General features: G+C 58.9%; 1 protein-coding gene across 9 annotated transcripts in view; it reads left to right on the forward strand.

Moving 5' to 3' along the window:
- The window catches only part of UBE2G2 (ubiquitin conjugating enzyme E2 G2), a 28164-nt gene extending 21028 nt beyond the window's left edge, over window positions 1-7136 (forward strand). For 4 of the 9 annotated variants that reach the window (XM_074378663.1, XM_074378642.1, XM_074341115.1 and 1 more), the window contains 3 exons: window positions 261-379; window positions 2749-2873; window positions 5333-7136. In XM_074378663.1, the coding sequence (XP_074234764.1) occupies window positions 261-379; window positions 2749-2873; window positions 5333-5824 (736 nt within the window). In that variant the 3' untranslated portion in view covers window positions 5825-7136. The other 5 variants (XM_074378684.1, XM_074378769.1, XM_074341158.1 and 2 more) reach the window with 5 other exon arrangements.
- Window positions 7137-12509: the final 5373 nt, after the last annotated feature.

The following is a 12509-nucleotide window of genomic DNA, read 5'->3' on the forward strand; positions in this document are numbered from 1 at the left end:
CGACGTGCTGCTGTCCCACTCTCACCTTTGTTGCCCTAAAAACTGTGCCCGCAGTCAGTCTTTGTGATTTAAACCAGATTGGGAGGGACAGTGAGACGTTGCTTCCCATTCGGAAGAAAGTACTAATTTGTCGTTATTATTTGGATAATCTTTTCATGTGCATTTGTGAAGCAGTAGAAATTTCCTTAACTCCCTAAAATGTGGTAGATACTGAAAAAAAGCCTTCCTTGCACTCCTGCCTGTGTCCTTGTGTCTTCTAGGGGCCCGGAGGACACCTGCTTTGAGTTCGGGGTCTTTCCTGCCATCCTCAGTTTCCCGCTTGATTACCCGTTAAGTCCTCCAAAGATGCGATTTACCTGTGAGATGTTCCACCCCAACAGTAAGTGCCCGGGAGCGGCGCCGGGGGCCCTTGGGGAGGCTGGCGGCGGGGTGGGCGCGTGGACGGCGGCGCAGTGACAGGGGCCGCTGGGCGTGCTCCTCAAACTTTAGCAGGTTAATGATGGTGGTGCTGACATCATCATTTCAGTCTCGAAGGACAGCTCAACGTAGATGAGAGAAGCGTGACCCTAAAGCTGGACACCACTTGGCCTGGCTGGGGAGCTCTCAGAAGGGAGCCGGTGGGTCAGAGTCCAGCGTGGTCGCCCCCGCCTCTGTCACAGTGTTGTTTTTAAAAGGGGAGAAATTTTAAAGCAACCTAGGTTTTCAGTAGTAGAGAGTTAAGCAACTTGTACTAATCCACGTGTTAGGACACTACACGGATGTTGTAAGTGACCTAGAATAACGTTTAATGGTAAGGGATGGTATCCGTGCTGGAGTGAATGAGAAAAGCAAGTTAAAAGGCTACTGATCGGTAGGCTTTTTTCTTTTTGAAGAAAGTTCATGTGTGAATGTATGTAATTGGAAATGTAGCGAAAAATGTAAACAATGGTTCTGTTCCAATGGTGGGATGATTTTCTTTCTACTTACAAGTCTTCTTCTCTGAGATAAACATGTATGACTTTTAGAAACAGGAATATATGAGGGCCTGTAAATAAATTTACTACGTTTGTATCGGAATTCCTGAGCGGCAGCGGTTTTTGTTTCTTCCTTTTGTAGATGGGGTTGTAGGTAAGAGAATTAACAAGGAAGTATGCTGTATAAAAAGGGAAGAAGTTCCCTTTTACAAAGGATTATTGGCACTAATAATCACGATCTTAATGACTGTGGAGAAGAAAAGCAAGTAAGATACACTATTTTATAGAAATGAAATACTTACTTATTTGAAATCGATGCCTTTTCCTGTACTTTTCTACATGGCAAGTCGCTAAAGGCCAGTTTAACCCATGGGTGAATTTATAGAATTTTCTGCACCCTTGACTTCTCAGTTCACGGATGAACCGTCTTGGCGCACCCTCCCCTGGTCTGCCCCTGGCTCGGCACCTCCCTGCTTGAAGCCCAGCCGGGCTCCTCCCTCCCCGTGAAGTGTTCAGGGTCGCCTGCCTGGGGAACACGCTCTCCTGCGGGACTTGTGGCCCGAACGCTTTGGAGCATCTCGTTTACTGCTGCTGTTGTCAGTGTAGGTCATTAGCGTCCTCCTCAGAGACCGTTTTGTACTGTTTTCTTTCTTGTCTCAGCGTTAACTCGGTGTGCACGGCAGGTGCTGAGAAACGTTCATGCTTTCAAGAAGTTTGGCGCCGAGCGGCAGGTGTTGAGGTGGAGTGATGCGTGCTTACGGGTAGTCATTGAGTTCTGCTGTCTGGTTTGGTGTGTGTTTGCGTTTTCCATAATACCGAGTGTAAAAGCATAGTCAGTAGAGCTGACTGAGGAGGTCAGCAAGTTCAAGGGATTAACCATAAAATGCAGCTGTGAAGAGGATTGTGAGCAACTTAAAGGTAGAAATAATAAGATTGTATCAAAGATAAACACATCCTTCAGAGCAATCCTGTGACATGGTGTTGAAGACAAGCACGAGAGAGAAGAGCGAGGGGCCAGGCACGGAGCTGAGGACCTTCAGGGCTCTTCACGTTCCTGGGTGCCCACAGGATCCTGAGCTCGTGGGTGCAGGTGAAGGAGATGTGTTTATTTAAAATTGGCTGTTATTTTTCATATTGTAACTTAACGGCCTTGCGGTTTTATAGGTGAGTCTCCCGGGATAGCTGAGCACATGCTAACCTGAGAATCTCCCCAAGTGCGTGTGAGATGCTCGCGGTCTCCCAGCAGGAGGGACCCCGCGCTGGGCATTGGACTCAGACCTGTCAGTGGTGGTGATGGGAGGTGGACTGGATAGACTGAGGCACAGCTGACTTCCAGAGACCACAGATGGCCATCTTTCTGCTAGAATACATCACCGAGAAAAATCTTGGTGCCTGTCTTTTTCTCAATATTTAAATAATTCCAGTCACCTTTGTCCTTGCCATGGGAACATACATTTTATACAGTCCAGTTCAGAGATTTCCTAGTGGAATTAGGAATAGCTAAGAAACTAGTTCTGAAAAGTACTGTGAATATTCCTAACTATATGAGATACTTTGATGAAATATCTGAGTGCCGGGTGACCTTCATTTATTCCCTTTGGAAATAATACTTTAACAACCCATGTGAAGTGGAATCATCCTGGGTGACTGGAGCTGTTTCGACCAGCCCAGAGCCCTGAGAGCCAGCGAGCGAGCTGAGCCCCGGGAGTCGGCAAGGCTGCTGGGACCACGTGGGCCGGACGAGCACCTGTCCCCAGGCGGCCTGGGCTCACCTGGTGTGCTCTGCCACCCGCAGTCTACCCCGACGGCAGAGTCTGCATCTCCATCCTGCATGCCCCCGGCGACGACCCCATGGGCTACGAGAGCAGCGCCGAGCGGTGGAGCCCCGTGCAGAGCGTGGAGAAGATCCTGCTGTCGGTGGTGAGCATGCTGGCAGGTAACGCCGCCCGGGCCCTCGGGAGCCCTTGCCCAGTACCACGCGTGTCCTCTGGGAGCGCTGCACGGAGGCTGTTTCCTGCTTTCCCCTTCGTGTTACTCGTGTGCGCTTTTCCACGCGTAAGCTTCCTTTTCGTAATTACGGCTTTTAAAGATGCTCTTGTGTTGTGTGTACACACAGTGGGCCGTGGTCAGCCGCGCTCTGGTCGTCGGGCACCCGTTCATGCAGTAGTCCCTAACGGGGCCCGCTGTACTGCAGACATGGTGTCCTGGGTGTAAACTCAGTGTGACGCTGACCCCGGGCGTAAGGCCTCACGTTCTGAGGGAGGTTGCAGGTACTGTGACACATTCCGGGACCAGGGTGCACGCAGGGGCTCCCAGGCCAGTGCCCAAGGTGGGTTTAGAGCGTGCAGGAGTTAACAGGGAGGAGGGGCAAGGCGTCTGAAGCGGGGCGCTGGCCCTCGTGGCGGGGTGCTGTCGGGGCTTGGGTGTGGCTGGAGCCCGGCGGGGCGGGCGCCCTGAGGAAGTGGGCCCCCCAGAGCCTGCTGCCCGTGGGGGTGTTAGATCATCCAAGCAGCCCCCCGTGCTGGAAGCAGGCCGGCGTGGTCCCGGGCTGAGAGGAAGGGGTTGGGCTGGGGGGACCTGGAAGACATGGGCTCACTGGTGTGCGGGTGGCTCCTGTGTTCCTGACCTGACGGCCTGGTGGCGGGCTGCCGTCTTTGGGGACAGGAATCCAGAGGGAACAGGATTTGGGGACAAGTAGAGTTTAGGGTGTGTGCTGTCCACCCCGGGGGCAGGAGCCGAATCTCCAGGAGCCATTCAGCCGAAGGCTGGTCGTGGAGGTGAGGGCGAGGGGTCATCTCTGGAGGAGACAGTAGGTGACAGGCAGGACAGGGGTAGTGTTGGAAGGGCCTGTGGAAGGAGAGGGCCCTCAAAGGACGCAGGGAGGAGTGGTCTAGAGGTCCCAGGAAAAGGTGCTTCCATGAAGAGGAGGAGCATCGGAAGGAGAGCATTGCGGTCCTGCAGGGAGGCGGGGGGGGGGTGCTGTGATGGCCACCAGCGTCCGCAGACACGGCGGAGCCCGAGCGCCTGGGACGCAGCTGGCACACTGCCCGCGCTTGGCTGGCACGGGAAGGCGGGGAGAGGGGCTGACGTGACCGTCCTCACATGTCGCCCATAAATACTGCTGTTACAAATGTCACAGGCATTTCTGCTGTAAATTCTTTTTTTTCAGGTTTTAATGGATTCTGTGCACACTCCTCCCAGGACTCACGTCCCTTGCTCTGCGCTGTTTTCCAGCTCCACAGCCGGCTGCCCCTGGGCCGCGCCCTCGGTGCTGGCACTGCCCTGGGAGGCTGTGGCCGTGGCCCTCCTGACGCTCTGGGCCTGGGGTTTCTGCTGGCAGACACGCTGGGTGGGGAGCAGCCGGTCCTGTCCATACTAGTGGGACTCTGTGGTTGGGCCCAGCCGGGCAGGGACTCCTAAGGGCCCCACGCTCTGAGAGGCCTGCAGGACGCCTGCCACCCTGCCTGCTGCTGCCACTCCTCCCCCTTGTAGCTCTTGGTTTGAAAGGAGGCATTCGTGGGTGTTCACGATCTTGGCAACCCCCTGGACGGTGCCTCTCGGAGGGCCTTATGCTGTGTCCTGCGCCTGCCGAGCGTGAGGCTGCGCACGTAGACCTGGTGGGGGAGGTGTGCCGTGTGCGTGGAAGGAGGGCGGTGACCATGACTGTGGTTGGGTGGAGACCCTGCCCACGGCAGCGCAGGGGGGCGGGTCCGCAGTGTGCGGGCGAGGCTGTGCTCCCTGCCCTGTAGCCTCCTGGCCCTTGCTGACCCCTGAGCACCTCTCTCAGGCTCTGTCCCTTCTGGTCTCCTGCCCTCACTGCCCACTGGCCTCAGCTGCCCCTGTGTGATTCCCAGTACCAGTTATAGAGCGCCCGCTGGCCCCAGCTGGCCCGCCCACGGAGAGCCATCCTAGGGGCAGGTGTCTGCAGGCTAGATGTCCCTGGTGGAGCCCCACCCTTGCACTGTCCTCGGACAGGTCCACTGGGAAGGGGCTCTGGGAGGGAGACATGGTCTCCAGAGCCCCCCAGGGCGGGAGACAGCGGTGGGTGGGTGGTCTGTGGCTAGCTCTCCCGGGTGGGTGGGAGTGTGTCAGTCATCCTGGTGCTTCCAGAGTGAGACCCAGGTGGCTTGTGTGGGTGCTTCAGACCCGAGGGTGCCGGAACCCTGAGAGGGGGCCTTGCCCATCTGTCTGCTGACCTCTCTCCCCTTCTCAGGAGGAGGCTCTCGTGCTCAGAGAGCTGATGCCCTTCCCCTGGATTCGCAGCTGTCGGTGTTTCTGGTTTGTCTCCAGGAAGATCAGTGATGTTCTCGGGGGTGGAAGGTCTCGCCAGGTCCTTCCTTTTTGAGCCCCTTTAAAGTGGACGGTCCCCTCTCTTTCAGAGCCCAACGATGAGAGCGGGGCCAACGTGGACGCCTCTAAAATGTGGCGGGATGACCGGGAGCAGTTTTACAAGGTTGCCAAGCAGATCGTGCAGAAGTCGCTGGGGCTCTGAGCCGCGCACTGTGCCCGCACCTGCGTGCACACACACCGCCAGGCGGTTTCCAGTGTCCTCTGAAACGCTTGGTGACAGTGACACTCTGTGCTGGTACCAAAAAAGGCAAGCTTGCAGAACCACAGCATCTATTTTTTCCCACCTTTCCTACCCCAAACAGGCTTCTCTTCTGAAATTACGACCTGAGGACGGTGACAGCTGGGTGTGGCGAGGCGTGCCAGGAGTGGTGCAGGGAGCCGTCACCACCGCCTCTCCCAGCTGTTGCGCCCACACACCCAGCAGTTGGTGGCCTCCCTCCCTCCCACAGTGTGAGGGTGGATACGCCGGCCCCCTGGGGACTGGAACCAGCAACGTCCTCCCCAAGACAGGGGCCCTGTAGCCCCGGCAGAAGGTGGCAGCCGGGACGTGTCTGGGGCCCTCCTGGTTCCCTGGCCCCCACGAGGGGCATGGAACCCTGTTTCAGTACTTCGTTTTACAAGCGGGTTTTTTTCTTACCATCTAGTCACCTCTTTTCATTTATTGTGTATTAAAAATACCACATTTAGAAATACTTTGAGGAAATAAACACTTTTTTAAAACGTGGATTAATGAAAAATGGGGTTCACGTAGAAAAGAAATTTCCCACTGGTCACAAAGACCGGCGTTTCCCTGCTGGTGTTGGTCAAAGGTGACACTTCTGCTTCTGTCACCGGCACGTCCCCAGAGGTGCACTCCCAGGGCCGGAGCGCGTGAGACTGAGATTTTAGTCCAGGTTTCTTCTGGGTCTGCCAGAGTTTTCTTCCAGCCAGAAAACTGGGAAGTTCCGAGCTCTCGTGTGTGGCAGCTGCAGCAGGAAATTCAACAATTGGGACAAAACCGTTCTTCCCAACTTGGGGTGGGAAGGGAGTCCCCTGTCAGCTCGGAGCACAGAGGCGCGCCGTATCCCGACCTGGACCGCCGCCGCCGCTCGTGGACGTGCGTGGATGTGCGTGGACGTGCGGCGCGCGGGCCGGCCCAGGGTGGGGATCTGGGTGCGGTCTGGGCGTCGTCTGGTGTGGGCAGCTCGGCTCCGCGCTGGGGTCCGTTATAAGCAATAACAGATGTGTCGCCTGCAGACTCTAACAGCTTAAATTTACATAGGAGTTTCTATTTTTGAAGTAAGGGACGGTCTACAAGACACACAGTACACTTTGCATTATCCTTTCCCTTTCATAACGCACCCATGGACGGGGGTCTGTTCTCCTGAACCTGCACACGCAGTCTCGGTGTTCAGTGGGACCAGCTGGAGGGAGCCCACGTCGAGCTTCAGTGGAAACTAGACTCCTCCTCCTCAGATGGCGGATCACCTGAGATTTGAAATTCAGTTCGAGGACTGGCGTCTGGGAGGGGTGGGAAGGGAGGGGGCTGTGCCTGAGTGGTGTCTGCAGGCCTGCTGGATGAGAAGGAGCCCCGCCACAGGGAGGGGAAGCGGTTGGCGGGGCAGGGGTGGGGAGCGGCCCTCGCTGCAGCGCGGACCTGAGCCATGTCGGCAGGTGGCCTCGGGGGCCCCCAGGAAATCTGAAGACAGAAGAGAGGCAGACTCTTTGCAGAATAAAGTGTCTTTATTCATTTGTATTTTAAATGGAACAAAAGAGAAAGAACTCCGTGGCGTCATTATTCTGTGATGGAGTTTAATTCCTATGTTAAAAATAAAGGTATGTATTTTCCCCCTATCCTGCACAGTGTTTTTCTTCGTTGCATTTTAATACGATCACGTGGGAACCAGGTGGCCGTGGGACAGGCCTGAGGCTCCGCAGCAGACTTGCCTTCCCGAGGTGGCAGCTCGGCCTGGGACTCCACCTCGTTCCCCGCCCCCCGCAACCTCAACTTCCCGGTTTCCCAGCAGCACCCGGGTAGGATGGACGTCTCCACCGACCTTGGGCCAGAACTCCGCGCTCCCTTCAGCCTGAGTGTGGGCAGCTGACGCCGTCCTGCGGGGAGAAGGCAGCGGGGCGCTGAGACCACGCTTCTGTTTTATAGGTGGTTCTTGTCTCGGCTGCCGACCTGCCCTGGTCTGGGCCTGGTCACTGGATGGGAGCACGGAGGCCGAGTCCCCGATCCGCCGTTGCTGCTGCGGTGACGGTCATCGTGGCTTCTCGTGTCGGCCCCGTGACGTCCCGAGCCAGGTGCCCAGGCGGTCCCGCTCCTCTGGGCTCTTGCCTGCTGCCCACCCTGTGTCTGGGCCAGGACCTCGGCCCCTCTGCCAGCAGCACTCGTCGTGCCTTCCTGTTGAGGAGTTTCAGCCGTGCTTGTTAATGTCTGGGGTCTGGGGTGGTAGGAGGCGGGGGTCCCCAGTCCCACCTCCAGGCTGAGTGATTCGCTAGGAGGCCTCACAGCTGTGGTTTGTTGCAGAGAAAGGCCCAGGGGCTGAGTCAGCACAGGGAGGGTCGCGTGGGGAGAGGCCAGGGGACACCGGGCACAGGCTTCCTGAGCCCCCACCCCCACCCCGGGGAGTCACAAGGAAGCACTGACCCGCCAGCAGGGAGCTCGTGGGAGATCAGCGCCCAGGGCTCTCCTGGGGGCTGGTCACGTGGGCGCCCTCCGCCTGGCCTGCGCCCAAGTTCCAGACTCCCAGAGGGAGCGCAGCTGTCCATACTGCGTGTGCAGGCGGGCCAGGCCCGGGAGGCCCCGCGTCACTCCACGCGCACGTTCCCGGACGCCCGAGGGGGCGTCCCGGGCCTGCTGTGCGCTTCCCTCTGTAGGCTCCCCTTTGGGGATTTTAATTACATTTGTTTCAGAACGTTTGTTCGCTCTGTCCCTTCCTGAGTGTTTCAGTTTTCATTTGGGGCCCCTTTTCTGTGGTGCTGGTTTTGTGAGAGATTTGGGTGATTTGGGTCAGTGTCCACCCTGTCTTCCTGTTTGCCAGTCCGATTCCAGGGACAGAGAGGGGAGTTCTGGGGCTTTATCTTCTGGGTGTGGGGGCCCCACTGCGCCCCTCCAGGCTCTGGCCCTGCACGACCGGAAACGCAGAGCTCGCAGGGCCCTCGGCCCTTTGGCCCCTGTTGTCTTTGTGTGGGACGAGCGCTTGTCCGATGCGTCCGTCCCCCGTGTCAGCCAGGGTGCCTGGGTGGAGTACATGAGGGAGGCCCCCGTCTGCCCGCGTCAAGGGCGCCCTTCCCCCCGGAACTGGGCTTTGTAGAGGGGACAAGGTGGTTCAGTCCTTGAAGAGGCAGACAGCACCAGCCTTCCCCACCCCTGACCCAGAGTCCCCGAGCCCAGGCCCCTGTGGCATCTGGACCCGTGTCCTGGGTGTGGACTTGCCCCGGGCCCACCACCTCCCCCTTTGAGCGAAGCCCGGTTCTGGAGGACGCCAGCCTGGCCCAGTCACACCCTGATTCAGCAGAGGTGCCATCAAGCCCGTCTGCCAGGCCAGCCACCCCGTCACCCCTGAGCCCCAGGATCCTCGGGCACCTGATGAGGGTTCCTCTCCGCCAGCGCCTGCCCTCCCGCACAGCGGTCTCTGCCCACTGGCCTTGGGGAGGCGTGCCCTGCCCCCTGCCTGGCTGTGTCCCCCGCCTGGCTGCCCCGCTCTTCAGGCCCTGAGTCTCCTCCCCAGCTGCCCTCCCCAGCCAGGTGAACCAGTCACGCCTCCGCCACCCCCTGTTCCTCAGCTGAACAAGGGGTGATGCGGCCTGGGGAGGGTACCGCAGCGTCCAGGAGGACAGTGTGCCCGGCAGACGCGGCGCTGCTGGTGAGTCACCCTGCTGCCCTCAGGCCACGCCACGTGGGGCAATCTTGGCCTCACCTTTTATATTTTGACTAGACTTGCTGTATCTCTGAGTGAGGGAGCTGATGTGTAAATGGTGCAAAGCTCAGGACTGAGTGGTCCTGGAGCGGGGCGTGTCCATGGTGTGACACTGCGGGTGGGGCTGGGCTGTGACCCGTGGAGCCAGAGGGGCGTTGTCCCCGGCCGGGCAGCCCTGCGCCCCCTCCCACCTGCCTCGGGTGCTGTCCTCGGGAATCATGCACGGCCCGGAAATGCCTCCGCAGCGGGAGCCGAGGTCCTGCGTAGACCTCTTCCTCCTTGGAGTCCCAAGGAGTCTCAGTGGTGGTCACTCTCTTTCAGGAGTGGAGATGAGGGAGGCTGTGTTCTCAGGGTGACGGGCCTGGTGTCCAGCCTTGGGGCGGCGCCAGGGGAGCACAGGTGGGGTCTCATGGGAAGTGGGAGGGGATGGCAGGGCCTGCAGCCCACTTGCTGCCATCACTCAGTGGCGGGCGCAGGATCCCTGGGCGGGACCTGCTGCCCAGTAGCACAGTGAGGAGCGCCCGGGCCTGTGGATGGAGGCTGCGTACCCAGTCGGTGGGTAGGGTCCTGGGGGCAGCTGGACCAGGTCATAGGTGGTCCGAGCCAGCTGCCTGGGCTGGGCGGCGTGTGAGCGAGTGACGGATCCCTGCGACTCAGGTTGTCTCCAGGGGATGGTGGTGCCAGGTCCCTTTCAACTGGCGCGTGAGCGTGTGCCTGCGCATGTGGGTTTACCTCCCTGGCAGAGGACCTGACGCTGGAGCTGGCTCAGATGGAAACGAGAGACCGAGGGATTGTCTTGCTAGTGGCTCTTTGAAATCCTGGATAATGCACTGAATGAGTTGGAACCACATGAAACACTTGCAGCTTCGGGGCAAAGCCGACTCAGGGAATCTCACGGGGTTCTCCCTCCTGGACCAGTTCCCGCCCGAGGAGCAGCTACTCGAGGGGACGAGGCGGCAGCGAGGTCCCAGGTGCCAGACCTCGGGCGCCACCTCACCCGGCACGGCCCCCGCCTCCTGCCACGCTCCACGCCCACGTGTGCACACACGTGGCTCCTCGGGGGTGAGAAGCCTCTGCGGACTTCAGGGGTGAGCGGGTCAAGGGTGAGCACCAGCCTGCACACTGGACCCCCAACTCGCCAGCGAGGAGGAGGGCATCTGAGGCCCAGCCACACGGGGCGGGATGGAGTCGGCCTTCGCTCCCCACCGCTGCAGCCCCTGGGCACTGCCTGGGAGTCTGGCAGGCTTACAGGGACCAGCGAGGTCTGGGCTGCAGCGACAAGGGAGGGAGGATGTCCTGGGCTGGCTGAGCCAGAGCTGTGGGGGGCACCCACAGGGAGTGACCGGCCGCAGGGGAGGGAGGGGCCCCTGCCCACCAGCGCCCAGTGAAGGCAGAGTGTGGAGGTGAGTCCCACACCTGTCCGCGCTCCCCCGGCCCACACCTGGCCCAAGGCTCCCACCTGTCTGTCTCCCCTCCTGTCCCCGGCCTGGGCTGCCCCGTCACGTCAGCACCAACCACTGTGGACGTGGAATCAGGGTGGACAAATGAGGTGCCACGGGATTGGTGACGCTGCTGCCCAGGGCTGAGGGGACACGTGGAGGGGGCTGCCCGTCGCTGCAGGGAAGTGAAGGTTGCCCCAGATCATCCACCCTTTACAGCACGAGCTGAGTGCTGTGGCCCCAGGGCTCCCAGCGCCCGAGGACGGACGGGACAGACGGACAGACAGACGGAGAGCCTGCGCCCTGCCTCCCACCCACACTCTCCCCGAGTTTGGGATGCCGCGGGGCGAGGATGCCGCCCCGCCCGTCCGCACCTGCCTGCACCACGAGCACAGCTTCCCTGCTGGTCCGCTGAAGTGAGTTGCATCTCCAGACTCTGTGATCCCAGCCTCCCTGTGCTTCGGGGGTAAACCCCTCGCGTGTGCCGCCCGCTCGCAGCGGGTGGGGCGCGGCTCCCGTCTGCGTCTCGCTCGCGGCGTCAGGCCGGCCTCGAGGATGGCTCGGAGCCTCCATCTTTCTTTCTTACGGGATCCCCTGTTCTTGAAAGTTTGGCGGAACTTCCCCGTTAAGCCACCTGGGCCTCCTGCTTTCTTTGGGATTTTTTTTTTAACATTTAAACCAGCTAAATAAAGCATTACGTTTAAAGTGGATTCTTGCAGAGAGAATGTGTTTGGGTCTCGTTGCTGTGTTTTTATTATTCTTTATCTGGTCTGACGATCTCGCTTTTAATGAGTGTATTTATGTTCAGTGAAAATCCCTGCGGTGCTTGGATTTCGTCTACAGCGTTTGACTTCCGTTTGCCCCTCTGGTTTGAGTCTTTCCTCCTAATTTCCTGTCCTTTTTTAGATTACTTGAATATTTTTTAGTATTCCATTTAGTTTGTTGGCGTTTTAAAAAATTTTAAATTGAACTGTAGTCAGTTTACAGTGTTGTGTTCGTGTCCAGTGCACAGCACACCAACTCAGTTGCGCGCGCGCACACACACACACACACACACACACACACACACACACACACACACACACACACACACACACACACACACACACACACACACACACACACATACCCTCCTCACCGCAGGTCACCGCGAGGCCCCGGGCGCAGCCCTGCGCTGTGCGGAGGGCCTGGCTGTCGGCCTGTCTGTTTGCAGTGGTCGGTGTCGGCCGACCCAGCTTGTTGGCTTCTTAGGTGCTTGTTTGTGTTAATCTTTTAGTGCTTGCTCCGGGGACCACAGCAGACTTCCGATTGTGCGCAGTCCGTGTTAATACTGCACCACTGCAGGTGAAGCCCAGAGCCCTTCCGGTCGTGAGACCCCGCGTTGTGTTTGTCATCTGCGTTACACGTGCACACGCGGGTCACCTGGACGATGTTCAAGTTCTGGCCTTCGGTAGTTATTTGAAAGAACCTGAAGGAGAAAACCAGCACGTTACGCTTGTCCGGATGTTCGTTCTTCCTGTGTCTTCTTCTGCCTCTGAGGCCCTGTCCCCTTGGGTGTCACTTTCTGCGTCAAGAACTTCCTGTGGGCACCACGTCCCCAGGCTTTACCTGCGCCTGTGTCCCTGGAGACCCTCCACGCTGTAGGGTCCAGACTAGGGGCGTCGTCCACTGTCCGGGGGCCTCGCGTCCCCGACGTGACTGGAGTTGGCGCCCCTGAAGCTGTGCCCCTCTCCGGCCCCCTCGGTCTCTGGTTTCACGCTGGGCCATCTCCGGCCCTGGCCTCCCCGAGTCTGTCCTGTCTGGGTGTCATGGAGCTTTGCGAGTGTGTAAATCCGTGTGTTTGCCACATTCGAGAAGTTGGC

This window comes from Camelus bactrianus, chromosome 1 (genome assembly GCF_048773025.1).
Source record: "Camelus bactrianus isolate YW-2024 breed Bactrian camel chromosome 1, ASM4877302v1, whole genome shotgun sequence".
Lineage (NCBI taxonomy): Eukaryota > Metazoa > Chordata > Mammalia > Artiodactyla > Camelidae > Camelus > Camelus bactrianus.